The sequence below is a fragment of the Desmodus rotundus genome, chromosome 7 (genome assembly GCF_022682495.2).
Source record: "Desmodus rotundus isolate HL8 chromosome 7, HLdesRot8A.1, whole genome shotgun sequence".
NCBI classification, from domain to species: domain Eukaryota; kingdom Metazoa; phylum Chordata; class Mammalia; order Chiroptera; family Phyllostomidae; genus Desmodus; species Desmodus rotundus.
In genome coordinates, this window is record NC_071393.1 from 48,786,116 (window position 1) to 48,804,334 (window position 18,219).

An 18,219-nucleotide genomic window follows, 5' to 3' on the forward strand; every position below is an offset into this window, starting at 1 on the left:
GAATCTAGTGAATAAACGACAACGGAGTACAAAGGCAGAGTCATTGCAGCCAGATATGGGACACTCCACAGGCACTCCTCACTCTGGAGTTCCTTGTTGGTTTGACTGAAGCTTTATGGAACCTACATTGCAGTTCAACTTTCCCTCTGCCCGATCCTGGTCTCTCCCCCTTGCTTTCATAGGTATTGCTCCCTTGAACCTTAAACTCCATCTCAGCATCTGGGTCTACAGGACTCTACCTCAGAAGCTAGTGATCCACAGACGCAAAAAGAGGAGATGACGAAATGTGCCCCTTTGGCCCATCATTTGCGCTGGTCACTGCATGGCTCTTCTCTCTTTTGTGGCTTTTGTGTTACTGAAGGCCACATTTTAATTTTGCCCACTTTTTCTCATTCTGTCTGTATCAGTCAGAGCTGTATCAGGAAACAGATGGGTGTTTCATTTTGGGGGATGGCACTCCTCAATGATTCAGGAGATTTTTCTAAAAGAGGGTAAGGGAGGAAGAAAGAGAGGGAGAAAAATACCAATTGGTTGACTCTCAATCGCACTCCACCTGGAGATTGAATCCACAACCAACACATGGGCCCTGACCGGGAGTCAAACCTGTGACCCTTCACTTTGCAGGACAACACCCAACCAATTGAGCCACACAGGTCAGGGCTGATTGAGGAGATTTTAATAAAGGACTATCTACAAAGGTGTGGGCAGTGTTAAAGGAAACCAACAGGGGATGTGACAGCCCAGGCATGAAGAAACAGTGACCCCTGCCTGCACAGGACTGTAGGACAGGGCTGCCCACCAGGAACAGAAAGGCTTTAGTAAAGGGTCTCAGTCAAGAGAACCTCACCATTCTACTTTCTGATCTCCTGTTGGTGTCTCCCATTGATCAACCCCAGCCGGATGCCAGAGAATAAGGGAACACTTTGAAGCAGTCTTAAAGGTCTGGGTTCTGGGGATACACCAGGGTGGCAAAGATTAGAGAGTGGATTAGGAGGAACAAAAATGCCCCCCACACTGTCATTACTCCTTTACTAAACGTTCTTGAATAACAGTACCTAACATTCTCTACATCCAGGATGACAGGTATGTGTTAGTCGCTGATCAAGGGACTGAATGGATTAGTCTCACTGATGGGAAGGAAAGGAATTCATTGTTTGTTGGGCACCAACGTTGAACCAGGGAGCTTAGCATTTCACACACAAATCTCGTTTTTCAGGATGGGTGTTAGTTATTGACTGCCCACGCACGATGTGTCAGACACTATTCTAGGGACTGGGGATATAGGGACGAACAGGACAAAGTCCTGGCTCTCATGGCCCATGCATGCTAATGAAGGGAGACAGATAAGAACAAGCAAGCCAACAAGTGAGCAAAGTAACTGCAGGTAGCCATGAGTCATGGAGATAAGTGTCTATTTAGATAAACGTGTCAGGGAAGGCGTCTCTGAAGAGTAACATTAGGTTTAATATAAGGGAGTAAAATGGCAGAACATTCTGTACAGAGGAAGAATTAATGAGGTCACATTTCCTTGTCTGAAGTTTGATTTACAAAGATTTAAAGAAAAAATGAAGGAGGCATATTGGATACATTCCAAGATGTCAGAAACAAGTCTTTAAGGTGGAAACTAACTTAGGAGTCCTGGCTGGGCCGCTCAGTTGGTTAGAGTGGCGTCCCAGTAGGCCAAGGCTGTGGGATCAATCCCGAGTCAGGGCATACACAAGAAACAACCAATAATGTATGCATAGCCCATGGACACAGACAACAATGTGGTAAAGACCGGGGGTGGGGAGGAGGGGCTTCGTGAAGAGGGGGACAGGGGGTGAATAGGGAATGTCTGTAATAATGTCAACTAAAAAAATTTTTTTAAAAAAGCAACCAATGAGCCTGGCTGGTGTGGCTCAGTGCATTGAGTGCCAGTCTATGAATCAAAGGGTTATGGGTTCAATTCCCAGTCAGGGCACATGCCTGGGTTGTGGGTCAGGTCCCCAGTTTGGGGCGTTCGAGAAGCAACAACACATTGATGGTTCTCACCCTCTCTTTCACCCTCCCTTCCCCTCTCTCTAAAAATAAATAAAATAAAATCTAAAATAAAAGCAGCCAATGAATACATAAATAGGTGGAACAACAAATTGATCGCTCCCAAATAAATTTTTGAAAAATTTTTACAAAGAAACTAACTTGGCACATATAATTAAGAAACATAAAGGCAGGAGGAGCGTTGTAGGACATAAAGCAGAAGACAAAGACGGAGGTCCAATCGTGCAAGGACTTGCAGCTACAGAAATGAAATGTAAGTTTTATTCTAAGTGCAATGGGTAGCCACAGAAAGTTTTAAGGAAGGCAATAACAATATTTGTGTTTTTATCATATAATTTCACTTTTTTTTTTGCTTTGCTAACTCCTACTTATTCTTCAAGTCTCTTAGGTTATATCACTTAATAAGCCCATCATTCAGTAATGTTATTAAATGAAAAAGAATGCATGAATGAATTGATTTCTTTAAAAATTCTTTTTAAAGATTTTATTTATTTATTTTTAGAGAGAGGGAAGGGAGGGAGAAAGAGAGGAAGAGAAACATCAACGCGTGGTTGCCTCTTGAGTACCCGCTACAGGGACCTGGCCTGCAACCCAGGCATGTGCCCTGACTGGGAATCCAACTGGCGACCCTTTGGTCCGCAAGCCTGCACTCAATCCACTGAGCCACACCAGCCAGGGCTAATGTCCTTTTTCTGATTCAAGTATCAAATCCAGTGTACCACACTGTCATACCTCCTCGATCTTCTATGACAATCTTCTCTGACAGTCTTTCATCCTTTCCTTGTCATTCCTGATGTTGACACTTTGGAATGTCCCTCAGTTTGGGTTTGTCTGATGCTTTCTCGTGATTAGACCAAAGTTGTAGATTGTGAGGAAAGAATATTGTAAGAGTGGTGTGTCCTTCTCATCAGAGCCTGTCAGTGGATACACATGATATCAACATGTCTAATTACAGGTATTGTTACCTTGATTACTTGGTTAAGGTGATGTCTACCAGGTTTCTCTATTATAAAGTACGTATTTTTTTCTTCTATACTCCGTTTGAAGGAAGTTATCAAGTCCACCCACTTTCAAGAGAGGAGAATTTAGCTCCACCTCCTAGAGGGAGGAGTATTAAAGAATTCAGTAGTAAATTCTCCAACAGTTAGAAACCTGGCTTGTTAGCTACAATATATTTACTTATTCACTCAACCCCAGCACACATGAAACGTACTTTCAAAATCGATAACCCATAGCCTGTGATAAACAAATTGACCATTCATAGTTAAATGTTTGTGTGTAAATAACTCTTTTATTTTATAGCCTTACAGCATCTAATCAGAAGAGTTTTTTACAGTTATTTCTGTCAGCTCCTTTCTGCCCCATCTCCTTCGTGCGCTGTGTCATACAGTTGTAAAACAGTTAGATTGGCCATAGCCCGCGTTCCATCTTGGGCTCCCCTGCCATCCAAGCTGATTTTTAAAAATTTGCAGTCAGTAATATGGACGCTTTGAGTCATAGAGTTCTGTGGGTTCTGACAAATGTATAGTCATGTATTCACTGCCACTGTACCAATTAGGACAGTTCAGAGTCACCTTAAAGTTAACATTTGAGCCAAAAGCTTACTTTGTCTGTATTACTTGGAGAACTCTTACTTCAGTTCTATTCATGAGGATAGAAAGATAATATATTAGATGATCGAAAGCAAAATAAATATATCTTTTAATCTTTGCGAGACAAAACTCCAATAATGGTTACCTTTGAAGCTTCTACCAGTTCAAAGTTGAGAATGCTTAAACAAAGAGCTGTGTATCTTATGACTTTTTTTCATTATTTAAGGATTAGATAGGGTACACAAATCTGACATTGAGCATATAAAAAGAAATGAAAAAAATCGATGATAAGACTCATCAAATTTAATTAAAATACATTTGGAAACAAAGTAACTGATTTCAGAAAGGCTATTTCTCACAGAAATAATTTCTATGACCCATTCTGGTCCCAATTCACTGCCAGAAAACTTCATTTGGTCTTCCATAAATGTCCTTCAACTAGGCTTGGCTCCTAATGAAGTGGTGGCAAGAGGTGGCAGTGGGAAGGAAGAGAGAGGCAACCAGAAGGTTAGGAAAGGGAGAAAAGCACAAACCTCAGTCTACAGCCTCAGCTGAGGGCTGACTAGGGTGAAGTGAGTACAGCCTGGTTCTAGGCCAGGAATACTGGCCACTGGCCTTGCCTTCCTGGGCAGCCTCATGGAGCAGGAAGGACTAAAGATGAAATTCAAGCACATGTTTATTCTTCTCCTAAGCCTGTGTCTACTAAACACGAGATGACTCACCACCCCACAAGTCTACCATTTAGCTTAAAAATATATATATAAATATACATATATATGTATATATAGTCTAACCTCAAGAGTAGTTAATCAAAATCTATTAACAATGTATTGCTGCTGATGAAGACAACAAAAAAAATCATTTGAGGAGGTGCTTTCCAAGGCTTTGCCCACCAACAGAATTAATCCACTAAATTCACTAAAATTATATTACTAAATATACCCCTAATTTTAGCCTCAAGAGTAACCATGACTTGGGCTCACCAAAACTTCATAGAAGGCAATCACATACCAAATGCCTCAAACATTTTGTATTTCTATCACTTTAGGGGTTTATTTTATATTTCCTCAAGAAAGTATCTTCAAACACTGTTTACCATTTATGATGTATATGAGTTTACATTTTTCATTACAAGAAGATTTCACAGAAACCCCTTCTTAAATATGTATCTCCTATACCAAGTAATATTTTACTTTACATCAAATCAGTAGTGTGCAGGGCAATTTTTACTGACTGATAAAGCTTTTGCAGGGCAAGCTGTGGGTTGCTAGTTGAGATCCCAGAACATGTGGCAGGATGTCATCCTGGCCTGTCAGTCTGAGAAGCTGACAACTTGTGATTTTTCGTGTGGGATTATGTTTTGTTACTTCTTTATCTCCTACAATGTGTGAAGGAGATACAAGTATTGAGTATTCATCTTCACTATTTTGGAAGTTTCTGTACTTGTCTGACTGTTGTGATTATTACTATTGGCTTAGGAATAACAAATTCCCTTTCTAGTTGTAAATTTTAAAAGTGTGCTAGTGATGTTCCTGTTCACTTTAACAAATACGATTGTGATACCTCTGATGGACACTCCAAAGAGTCTCCACTGTTACATCAACATCATATTCCCCTCTGGGCTAAGCAGTAAGCAGTCTTCTCTCAATGGAGGAACATGATGTCACCTCTCAGTTGATTTCGTTAACAGGGAATAATTCATTGGTATTTGAATTTTGAACACATTATGAGACCCTGGGATACAATGGTCTCCCCTCTCCTCCCCTCCCTTTGACTAATATAAGAACACCACCAACCAGGTGTCTCCTTGCCCATTGTCAGGGGCTGGGCCAAGGCTTCTCTAGGCCTGAAACTTTGACACAAAGCCAAGAAATAAGCAGCCTCTCAATGACTCCTCCATAGCTAGCCACTGTCCCACTCTGGCCCCGAAGTACAATCTGTGACTCAATTTGTTAGCAGCAGAAAAATGGCACCAGGTGTTAACCTTGGCTCAGAAGCTCATTTCTTGAGTTCTGGCTAAGAGACGAATTCAGAGGCAAGAATCAAATTATAAAAGAAAGTTTATTTAGAAAGTCAGAGAGGTAGAGGAAGTGCACCATAGAAGAAATGGACTCAGGAAACAAAAACAAATTCCAGCAAAAGAAGGGCCCTTGAAGCTTAGGAGAGAAGAGAGGAGTGACAAGAGGGGGAAGAGGGAGGGGAGGGGGGAGGAGGAAGAGGAGAGTTGGAGAGAGTGAGAGAGCCCTGGGGAAAGAAGGGGAGGGGGGAAAGACGGGCTCCACAGAGAGAGGGACCTGTTACTACTTTTCTAGTAACATTTTTCTTAAACTTATATTAAAGTGAAGTTCTATTTCTCTGCACATATGTGAACTGATGGCAAAAAGAACCATCTTCAAAGTAATCTTGGGGGCAAGAGAAATTTGGCTGGGATTTTAAGTTTCCTGCAAATAACCACAGAAGCAAAAATTCACATTGCAACCATTAGGTGCTATGACTAAGCTTGACTCTATTATAACTTCTAGTATGTTTTCAGTCTCATACCTACGCCATCTTATATCTACTCTCCAAGACCTTGGTGTATAAACTGCACCTTTCAGCATTAAAGGCCCTTGTGATTAGTCCTCTTGAACTTTTAAGCATGTGCATTAATAGAAGCAAAATGACAGAAGACCATGACATTGTCAGTGGTATAGCTATGAGGTACAAAATTCTGAGTTACTCAATTTAGAGAACAATTATAGAAAGCCGATTTACTAAGTAAAAGGAAGGCCTTGTAGGCATTAGAGATTGAATGCCTCCTATTACTGAGAGAAAAACATTAAGCTGATTTCTTTTACTTTCTTAAGGATGGATCATAGTCTTTCATCCTACAAATATTTATCAAGCATCTACTACATGCCAAGTGCATAAATAGGAGCTGGAAAATAAGTGGTGACTGAAAGGGAGCTGTTCATTTTCACATTTCAGAAGAAAAAGTAAAGATGAAATAATTTGTTATGTTAAGCTAAAAAGGTTCTCCTCCACCGAAAAAGGGTCCCCTTCAAATAGACCACGTACACCTCACTGCTTTGTAGAGAATAGAATCAAGATTCAAATGTTTATAATGTATTGTGGTTTTAGCATCTACAGGTTTTTCACAACTTTCCCACAAGAATATTCACCCAAACTAAGATTCTAATGGTTACATCATGAAATCAATTTCCTATGAGGAAATTGATGAACAGTGTTCATTTAATAAACAATTAAGTACCTACAATAAGAATATTGTTTGCTGGGCAATTTGGGGAAAAATTCTAAAATGTTTCCTTTTAGAAGTTATTTGGGGATATACGCTGCACTAGAAGGGGAAAAAAGCCAGGCACCTCTCTGGGTTCCTTTCTCAGATCTTGTCCCTAATTCTTTAGCACCTGAATAGATCACTGAAGTGTATGTTATAGATCCATTCTTTCTAGTTTGTCTCAGTGGGATGATCGGTCCAATTTAATTACCCTAACTAGAAGTTATGCTTACTTCCATCTCAAGTTCTCTTCTATCCGCCTCTTACCCCCATCACTCTCCTAACATTGCTCTTTTGAAGGTAATAATCTATGTTGCTAAAGCCAATGGTTGATTCTTATTCTTCACGTTCATTAACCTACCAGCATCACTTGAGCACATAATTACTACTTCCCTTGCCTTCAAAACCACCTCTGTTCTGCTTTCTATTTCTCTAGACGTTCCTCCTCTTTTGCTGTTTCCCCTTCAGCTCCCCAACCTCTTAAAAGCTGGGGGGCCCAGGGCTGTCATTTGACCTCTTCCACTTGGTTGGAATGTCATCCTGTAAACTGAAAGTCATGGGTTCAATTAACCTTCAGGGCATTTGCCTGGGTTGCACATTTTGTCCACAACAGTCAGAATGCACATGTGAGAGGCAACTGATGGACATCTCTCCCCTTCTCTCCCCAATCCCTTCCCCCCCACTCCCTTCCCCCCTAAGCATGCCCTCAAGTGAGGATAAAAAAAATTTAAACAGGGTACTCAAATGGCCATGGCAAGCAGAATTGTGTTTGAGTATCACATATACAAGGTCTGTCCGGAACAAGTCCAGCCATAGCTAATGGTTGGTGCACCTTTGAGGTAACCTGGCAGCCAAGGAGAGTGGACTGGAATGTGCAAACATGAACAATGACGACTTCACTGTATTAGTCAGGGTGGTAGATGCCGTTGAGTGAGCATGTGTACTGTGTGGACATCACATTCAAAATGACTGAGCGAGTAGAGCAATGAATCTGCATCAAATTTTGCATTAAGCTTGAACATTCCTCCATGGAAACTATTTGGGTGAGTCAGAAGGCCGCAGCTATGGGCACCTGGTGATTGGCACCGTGTTCACAACAATGCACTCGCTCATGCTTCACATCTCATGCAGTTTTTTGGTGAAACATCAAACTCTGCACCTCTACAGCCCAGATTTGGTGCCCTGCGACTTCTGGCTTTTCTAAAATCACCTTTGAACAGGAAGAGACTCCAGACTGCCAACAAGGTTCAGGAAAACACGGGGCAGCTGATGGTGATTCTAACTGTGTGAGGACCAAAGGCACCTACTTCAAAGGGGACTGAGGTGTCACTGTCCTAGGTACAATGTTTCTTGTATCTTCAATAAATGTCTCTTTTCCATATGACATGGCTGGATACCTTCTGGAGCCCTCATAGATATATTTTGGAAAAGATCATCCTAGGTGATCACTAGGTGAGACAAAGTGTAAGAAATTTTCAGGCTTTTTACCAATCTTCCCCACTGATTTATTACAGCAGGAAGATCCAATCACGTATATCAATAACTGACATTTTTTTCTGGGCTAAGGACTTTAATGGTATTATCTCAAGGGAAACTGGGATGAGTTTTTTCAATGATTTCAATAAAGACTTTTTCAAAATTCATAGGGTGATTGAACCCCCCAATTTTAATGAGTTGCTCGTCTGACTGCATTGGCCCCATCGTCACTATACCATGTTATCACTAGTAGCTTTCCTTTTAAATGTCAACTAACTTGCAAACTTGTTCAACTTATTTTGTTGGGTTTGTTTAGTCCAAATTACTCAAGTATACACATGTAATTACCAGTTCTAGAAATAGTAAACAGATGAACTCTGGATTAGGTGCAGACCACTGAAGACCAATTTTCCAATTTCTGTGGCTATACAAACCCTGAATATAAGAATAAACAAGTTTTCCAAACCTCACCTTACATGCCTTTTCTAATTAACAGAGCCTCAAACTAATTTGTCCTATCACTAGCCCTGGCCTTCTTCAGCTTCTAAACTTTCCATAAACACTAATTTGTAACCTCTAATAGGCCCCAGTGATGTTCCCCCTGAAACTGTCCCTACTTTTACATTCTAACATTCCCTAATCTGAAATTTTCAAGTAATCAATTATGTGATTCTCTGAAATTCATAAAATTTCACTTTAAAGATAAAGCACTAACTGGAAATATTTAAAAAGATGGAACCTTCCCATTTATAAATGCACATCAGTAAGTAAAATTAGAATTCTTTCCACATACGTCAGCCAAACTTAATTGAAAATTGCTCTATATTCCAAAGACTTTTCCCCCCATGTATACCATCACCACCAATTGTGCTTAAAGCCAAACTATCTTCTTCTGTAAGAACCATAATTGTTCAAATTTTCCAGATAAAAGTGAATGAACACTTATTTTAGATTCATAAGGACTTAAAAACCAGGTTGTCTGTCATCCCCTTTAAGTGGTTTTTTCTTCATCGGGCACAGGAGAACAATATTGTACTAGTCCCCACCTCATCTATAGCTTGTTACCTGCAGGTAACCACGCATGGTCAAAGATATGAAACAGCAAAGGATACCCTGAAACAAGTGATCCCACTTATGTAACTCATTAAAGCATATTGTCTCAATTGGTCCTATTTTCTTATTACTCTTAATCTCTTACTGTGCCTAACTTACAAACTTTTGTTTCCAGAGGAAAGAAGTGTGCATAGGGTTTGCTGCTATCCATGCTTTCAGGCATCCACTGGACATCTTGGAACATATCCTTCACAGGTAAGTGGGAACTACTTCCTTCCAGAGAATATTAAAATCACCGGCCCGGGGTGCGGGCAGCTACCTCTGCAGTTGAAGTCTTGCTCATTTACTGATTAATAATTACATCAAGAAAGGGTTTTTTAGAGTTTCTTCTTGCACATTGGCTTACATTTATACAATGCTGGAAATGCTTGTGAGTGTTTCCACCGGTCCCATTTACTTGTCAAAAGAAGGCATAATGAATAGTGAAAGCCCAAAAGCTATAGTCAGTGTTAAATTATGAACTCAAAAACGGCCATCTGCAACTTAAGTGCTCTTGTATAAAGCATCAAAAACTTAATACAAGTACTAGTCTTAAGCAGTCACACAAGTCTAAGCCACATTTATTTGCACATGTAATGGGCAACAGATACTCCAAATTCATACAAATTTATAAAACGAAGGTAATTATCACTTGGTACACTTGTGTTATCTTGTTTACAGATTCAAGTGTAAATGAACTTTATTTTGTAAACTTTTCATACAATACTTAAACAAAAATTCTTGAAAACACTTATTGGCATGTTTCAGTTAGAGCCAACACAAAGGTTAAGACAAGACCACAAACTCAAAAACCAAGCTTAGAATATATTTCTCTACCTCCCTCCCCTGGAAAGAAGTGATTATTTTAACAGATGTATATGCTGTGTCACAAATGAAAACAAAAGAATGATGCTCCCATAATTGTGAGAAGCCAACCAAATCATCGTTTTAATTTATATACCAAATATAGGTGTAAATATGAGAAACAGGGAAATGCTTAGATGAAAATAATGAGGGAAATTAGAAAAAATAGTAATTCTTAAGAACTATGCCCCCCAAAAGCTGCAAGACCTGACTCTGACAATGCAAAATAATTTTCTAAGGCAAATAAAAGTGAGGAAACCTTCAGACATTCTAACCATGTTCAGTATCTAGTGATAAAAAGCTGAAGATGGTATCAAGGGGCTATTTATTATACAAGTGTCGAGGACATCCCAAAACTAATGAAAAAAATGCACATTTATTTCTACAAAAGCAACATATGATACAGAATTAGAAGGGAACAGACTCAAAGATTTACCTATTAAAATATACAGATTCTTACTGAAGAGTATAGGATATTTAAAAAAGATGACAAGGGATGTTAATCTTTTTTATTATAATTATTTTTTTACATATTTTGGAACCTCACATAATTTTGATAAATAACTCTTACAAAATTATGCAAAAAGTACAAGAATGTCTGGTAAACAAACAGTCTGTATTTTCCAAAAAGATTTTTTTACAACATGCAATTCTTAAGGCAGCATCCTCCTTACAAGGAAAGGTAATCCTTTTACTCATCAAGAAATCTTCTGCTGCAAATTGGCTAAGAAAGCCTGGCTTCTTCCATTAACGCCTTTTGTCTTTCCTGTCTGATTTTCGGTCTCTTTCACTTCTTGAAGATCTTTTGCCTGATCGACTACTCTCTGATATAGACCTCTTTCTGTCGGACCGGGAATTCTTATCCTTTGATCCTTTTGCATCTCTACTACTGCCACCTTTTGAAGATTTGTGACTCCTTTCTAGTCCTGATGTATCCCTCCGCTTCCGATCCACGCTCCTTCTGTGCTTTCTGTCTCTATTATGTCCCCGACCCCTACTCCGACTTCTACTCTCACTACTACTAGTAGTGCTGCTGCTGCTGTCTCTGCTGCTGCTGCCGCTCGTACTGGAGCTGCTACTGGAACTACTTCGACTACTGCTACTGCCACTGCTGGAACTGCTTCCACTGCTGCTACTGGTTGAACTGCTGCTAGAACTACTGCTGCTGCTGCTCCGACTCCTACTCTTGCTTGTTTTATTTCTAGCTCGACCTCTACTTCTGCTCCTAGTTTTCGTTTTGGATTTGCTCTCTGAATGTACTGTCAAGAGTGGCTCTACTGCCATCTCAGTAAGTTTTACAGACTCTACAGGAATCTCCTTCCTCTCAGGTAGTAAATGCCCTTGCTCCTGAACAACCTGAGGTGAAGACTCTGAAACAGCTAATGGCAAAACCTCAGGTTGAGAGGAAGGCTGGGGCTGGAGTATGGGTTGGGACTGAGAGAGGGGCTGAGGCTGAGGCAGGGGCTGAGCCAGAGCCATAGGCTCAGGCTGAGGCTCAGATTCTTTCTCTTCTTTGTCCTCAGGCTCATTTTCCATTTCTAGAGCATTAGCACTCTCTTTTGCAGGAGAAAGAGACTTGCATTCTTTATCTGGCTCAACTTCAAATTCCATTTCTGGCTCCAATTCCTTGTTAGTTTCATTTTCTGAAGGTTCTACACTTTCAACCTGGTGGGTTTCCATTACCTCCTGCTCAGCAATTACATTTTTGACACTCTCCACCATCTCTAGCACATCCATAACTTCAGGCTGACTATCCTGCTGCTTCTCACTTTCCCTTACCTCAGTTTCCTCTTCCATCTTAACCTCCATCTCCTGTTTTTGTTCCTCCTCCTCCTGTTCTTTCTCTGCATCACTATGAACTATACTTATTTCCTTTTCCTCTTCCTCTCCTGCTTCCTCTATTTCTACATCATTGTGCTGATTACCTGTCTCCTCCAACTCTTCCTCTCGCTGAGCCACCTTACCCTCTTCTTGTTCCGCCTTCTGTTCTTCATTTCGCACCACCTGTTGCTCTTTTTCCTTCATTGATTGTCTTCTAGGCCTAGCCTCCATTTTATTTATTTGTTCTGCAAATTCGAGGCGTCTACCTTCAAATAAAGCTAAAGAATAAAAATTTACACGTGTAAAATTTACTATGGTTAAGCAAATCAGTCACAATTTGACCCCTGGACACAAACTGCCATTGAGTTTTATCTATATGTCTTTTTGTAAAGAAATGATGACAAAAAACTAATTATGGCAAGTAAGTAATTACAAAGCAACATAAAATGACGAAAGAAATAATCCACCCAAAACCTACATATAAATTAGTCACAGGCAAAAACTATATCATATTATCTAAGTGATAGACAAAAAGTACAATCTTTGGCTATTTAACTTCATGCTAACTGTAAAACGTCAAAACTTCCTTCAATAATTACTTTTAATGGTACATCATGAATTAATTTTCCTGATCCTAAGAAGGAATGTCATCTCATCACCATCTTAGCAGTGTCCCCCCTTCCATGTGTGCTCCCTCTGTGGGCTACATTGATGTTCTCATGTTCAACTTTTCTTGCTTCGTTAGTATTTATGTCTGGCTATTAAAAAGTATCAGGCAAAAGTCATACCACCCAAATGCATACGAAATGCTCATGTATGAAGCACTGCCTACAAAATATAAGTTTCCGGTTAAACCCCAGCATGAAACAAATGCTCCCACACTCCAAACACATTAGCATCATATTTTAACAATCAACTATTAAATCACAACCTATTATAGGAAACAAACAAATGTTTATCTGTGAGTGTATTACCTTATGCGTTAGGAATATTTTAACGGATCTCTTCATGTACACTTACCATTCATTTTTCTCTGTGACTCTTCTATTAGTTTTTGGGTAGCTGGACACATTCTTCCAGGAATATAGAACAAATGGGGCTTTGTCTTAGTTCTTATATATTTAATTATCTTGGCATTGTGCTCATTCCATTCTTCTTGCTAAAGAAAAGGTAAAAAGGTCAGTGTTTTTGTAAACATGAAAAATCACCAATTTTGAATTCTAAAATACTACTCACCAGCTGCGCAAGCTCAACCTTCTGTTCCAAAAGCCGCAGTTCTGTCTGTTTAGCACGCCTCTCTTCAAATAGTTCTCTCCTCTCATTTTCAACCTGCTTTCTCTCTTCTTCTGCCTGCACTTCAAGTTTTTGTTCAATTTCCTGGCGTCTCTTTTGCTAAAGATAAAAATGAATGTTAAAGTCTTATTACATATCCTGATTATGGGAAGCATTATAATTTTACTAAGTTATCTGCACATAAGTTTCCCATTTGCAATTTAGGGTACCAACTAATTCAAACTTACTTATGTTAGTACTACTTAACATTTGAGACTGCTGAAATTTCTCTTTCTGAAAATAGGAACTTAAGCTTTTCTGTGTAAAAATCTGAATTTTAAAGCCATCAGCCAGTATCAGTAACAGTTCCATTCCAACATGACTTTCAGGTAAGTTTCATAAATTAACTGCACACAGAAAAATGATATAAAGATAAGATAAGTTGTCTTCAGTTATTCTTCCTAGATAAAAAAATTACAGATAAGATGTCCTAATATAGTTAATATATCATGCCTATCATGCCTTCTCTCCATCTATTAAAAAAAAACAAAAGTATGCTTACTCTTCACATTAAGATCCCTTTAAGCTTTTTATATTCCCCAGTAAAGTTAACACATAAAAGCTGAAATAAATTTATTAATCTCCTACAACTGAACTGTTATCTCCCTTTCCTCTAAAAGTTCTCCCTGAGAAGCAAATATTTGGGTATTCAACTCTACAGACCTTCAGCAAAATAAAAGCTACTAGAAAGACGACACAGTTAAATAAACTGTGGAGCGCAGTAAACATTTAAGCTTTTGCTTCTAGAGTGCTAAGTATTGCCCCTCAGTGTGTAAATAAGTCTAAAAAATTAGAATTACTGAAACTAGTAGCAATGATAGCGTTCAATACCCTTGCTCAAGAAAAAGTAGTTTGAAGCCTAAAGGGACTTGTCCAAGACCACAAAACAAGGCTGATACAGAGCTGAGGCCAGAGCTCAGGTTCTCGAGTCATAGACCACAGTTCTTTCCACTAAAAGAAGTTCACTCAATTGGTTCACAGCACCTTAAGAAAAGACCAGTTAACAAGTTAACTACTTCAAAAAGCTTTATATTTTTCACTGGCTTCATTTCAGGTTGCAACTAAATCTTGAGAGCTTTCTGACTCTTAAAAACATGTAAACAACTACTTTGATCACTTAAGTAAAGGAAAAATTGCATAAATACCCTTTCAGTAGCAACAGTGGATTCTTGTTTAAATTTCTGAAGGGTGCCCATCAACAAGCCAAATATTCGCCGGTTCCTAAAGAACAGAAGAAAATTCGATTTCAGTAGGATTCACTACATTTAAACCTGCCATTCCCTAAAAAGAAACATAGTACAGGCACTTGGACAACTGCTTCAATTTTTTTGTTGTTGTTGTTAAAAATTGTATTTATTTTCAGAGAGAGGGAAAGGGAGAAAGAGAGGCAGAAAAACATCAATGTGAGACAGAAACCAGCTGGTTGCCTGTTGCATGCCAAACTGGGGTCCTGGCCCATTACCCAGGCATGCGCCCTAACAGGGAATCAAACTTGTGACCTTTCACTTCACAGGCTGGTGTTCAATCTACTGAACCACACCAGTCAGAGCTACTTAAATTTTTTTAAAATTGCATTATTTGACAGGGGTTGCTTCTCCCTAGAAATCACAAAAGGTACCTTTGCTTTCCCTTTTCGTCCATATTTTGATCCTGGATAAGGTCTCTCCGTGTGCGCTCTTTGGAGGTAGCTACAACTGAAGACTGCAAAGCTGGCTGCAGAAGAAACGAAAATCTCAGTAATTTAACAAGCATATGGGTGGTACTCTTTGAAATGTTCTAAGATGAAAATACTATATTCATCCTCTAAGAAGTTCTTTTCATCTCAATTACCTTTTTAACATCATCATCCTCTGGGTCGCTTTCTTGGCGTGATTCTCTCCGCGTCCGACGCTCCCCGCCCAGCCTGTTGTAGAAAAAATAATTTAAGTGACCACTACAGAATTTGACTTAAGTGCATACCCATGGCAAATGACTACTTTTTCTAGGATTCTTTTCCAGAAACCTCATTCTATCAGTCTACATTGAATTTTTTACTTTCTTCCAGTAGTGAGGACAAAATGTATCATCAATACCCAATTCAGACTCTGATCTCCCTAATCCTCAAACTGGCTAAGTTTTTGTAGTACAAGACAGAAAAGCAGCAGAAATTTACAATTTTCTGAGTCTTACTCATCTCGACCTTTATTTTGGTTAGTAGTTACCATTAATGAAAAACTGAGCTTTGAGAGATACTGTGCGCCTAGGCGACCAAAAATAACCACACAGGATGGTCTGCTGATAAATTCCTATCTGGGCAAGACACGGCAAGTAGTCACATCCCGGGTATAATAGCTTCCTTAGCCAAGATCAATCTTTACGTCAGGCGAGCTCTGTCCACAATGCTCTTATGAATCTAGGATAACATACCTTTGAAATGTCTCTGATGTCAAGACCCTTGAAGGCACAGCCACAGGCTGCATAGCACAGGACCACAGAGCCCTCGCTGTTGTTATCCTGTTCCCACACACAATCTCCACGTGCAGTAAATGTTAACTATCCTGTATCCACCAATGTAAAAGAAGTCTCTCCACTTTGCTTTCTATACAATCCTAGAGACTTCCCTGCTTTGCCTTCTCCAGTCTACTTAATCTACCACCAATAGATTCCATGTAACCCTCATGTCTCCTTTTTATCCTAATGTCTAAAATAAGCTGCAAAATTGCTGTTCTCCCGAGTATTTTCCTCCATCTGTTGAAATTTTGTTCCTGGGTATGTACTAAAAATTTTGGCTCTTATAAACTCTTATAAAACTTTTTCATAGGCTGGACACATTTCACTGACAAAATATTCATTACATGTTTACATTTGAATGCCACCTCAGAATATAAAACACATTTACTATGCCTTCAGAATCTTTTCTTCATCATACCTACTGACTGCCCCTTCAAGGTCTCTCTGTTTGGCTGGGGGTCCTCCTCCACTATCTGAGAATCCACGCCTGTGATTAAAAATGTCCAACACAAAGCACTTGAAATTTAAGATAAATGATATTTCCACTTAGCAAGAAAACTTAAATTTTTAAACATCCTTCCAATAAAAGCAACCTTCAATGGGTATTCATTCCAAGATGCTTTTATAGCTTTTTTAAAAATCCACAAGAATAAATTAAGTTTACGCAGAAATCATAGTTAGTATATTCTTTAATCTTTAGTTCGACATGTAAATGAAGTTCTGCCGTAACTGCAGAAACTACAGCTGATCACAGCTTTCAACACAAACCTTTTTAACACTGGTTCTACCATGAATTTTGTTTAAAATGCTGTTAATTTAATATAAAAATCACCAGTAGTTTAGCACATGAGTTAAATTGTAAGGAAATCTTACCTCAGCAATAAACTACCACGTCCTCTACCTCCACCAGGACCAGAAAGGGCCAGCAATCTGGCTTGGATGGGCCTACAAGACATTTACAGATCAGTGTAAAAATCACATGTGGACACAGCTAATGTATTTCATTCACTGGTGCGGTTCACCGTAAGGAGAAAATAACCAGGAAAGTTCTCAGAAGACGGGTCAAATCTACGTATTTGTAACAGGACAAGAAACACTATTTTATTTAACTTCCTTAATTTTTCAACATCAGTTATCCCACAAATCATACTGACCCCGATGCCACTACATATTAACAAGCTTGGATCAGTTCCTATTTTTGCCAACCCCAAGAAAGCTGCACGTGGGTAAGAGTCTGGGGCAATGAAGGTAGATATGGTCTATGGGTAAATATGGTCTGGGAGCGAGGCGGCGAGGAGGCGAGCCGTGTCCCCGCAGGGCCTCCGGGCCAGCAAGGCCTGGTGGTCGTCGGCGGGGGAAGGGGCTTTGTGCTGCAGTTCCGGGCCTGCACAGCCAAGGGCGGGAATCCGAAGTCCCGGCCTGCCCACAGGCCTGGAAGCCAACCGGCGCACGCTCGATCCGCTCCCCTTCCCCACGCACAGGAGCCCGAGCACCTACGGCCGCGGGCCTTGCAGACGCCTCACCTCACCGAAGACCGATTTCGACCGCCGCCTCGGAAACAGGCCGCAATGTTACAGCCTTCTCATAACTGGTCGCCCTCCCCGCCCCCAATTCACCCTGGTTTGATGGCTGCCTCTCGGAGCCGACATTGCTCACACGGCCCTTACCTTACGTCATTCGGATCCCGCCCGGTGAGCTTGCGAATATTCTCATCCACGTTCTTTAGGCTCTCTTTGGCCTTTTCCAGCTGCTCCTGCAAAGTTCTCACTGCCACCGCCATCTTCTCCCCGCAGCAGGCTCCGAGACTGCTCCACAGGCCGCCCCAGACTCTGCCGTGCCGCCAGAGGCGAGGAGACTGACAGCTGGGCTCAGCCAATGACGGTAGGTGTTGTTCTCGGCCTCAACCACTCAGCAACCGGAAGGGGGAGAATCTGCCTGTTTGCGACTCTCGGCCAATGAAAAGTCCGCCAAGAGGTCTTCTCCCCCCACCCCCAGTTAGCTGCGGGTGGCTGGGCTCTGCTTCTAACGCAGTGCCGGGGCGGGTTTATGAGTCCTTGGTCCTCGGAGACGCGGGCTCGCTGTCTCGCTCTTGTGGAGAGGACGGCCGAGTTTTGCAGCCTTTTTAACTTCGGCTTTGACGTTTAATCACATCAAAGTGGGCCGGAGGCGAGTGGGTTCTCCCACTGCACATCAATGATTACATTAGGAAAGGGTGCGGCCGTTGTGTGGTGCGCATGC

General features: G+C 40.5%; 1 protein-coding gene across 1 annotated transcript; it reads right to left on the bottom strand.

Annotated features, from left to right (window-relative positions):
- Positions 1 to 10,021: 10,021 nt before the first annotated feature.
- On the bottom strand, positions 10,022 to 17,839 carry PNN (pinin, desmosome associated protein). Its single transcript, XM_024551290.3, has 9 exons — positions 17,649 to 17,839; positions 16,855 to 16,926; positions 16,400 to 16,468; positions 15,322 to 15,394; positions 15,110 to 15,204; positions 14,637 to 14,712; positions 13,396 to 13,551; positions 13,180 to 13,318; positions 10,022 to 12,437 (listed from the first exon to the last, which is right to left on the bottom strand). The coding sequence occupies exons 1-9, from the start codon at positions 17,759 to 17,761 to the stop codon at positions 11,086 to 11,088; spliced, it is 2,145 nt and encodes a 714-aa protein (XP_024407058.2). The 5' UTR covers positions 17,762 to 17,839; the 3' UTR covers positions 10,022 to 11,085.
- Between the last annotated feature and the right edge of the window lie 380 nt (positions 17,840 to 18,219).

Bases quoted from the DNA above. Each gene is read 5' to 3' on its own strand.
- PNN (XM_024551290.3), bottom strand. From the start codon at position 17,761: ATGGCGGTGGCAGTGAGAACTTTGCAGGAGCAGCTGGAAAAGGCCAAA. The intron at 15,205-15,321 runs GTAATTGAGATG...TTTCTTCTGCAG, and splicing joins AGGATGATGATGTTAAAAAG to CCAGCTTTGCAGTCTTCAGT. The intron at 13,552-14,636 runs GTATTTATGCAA...TTTTATCTTTAG, and splicing joins CCACTGTTGCTACTGAAAGG to CAAAAGAGACGCCAGGAAAT.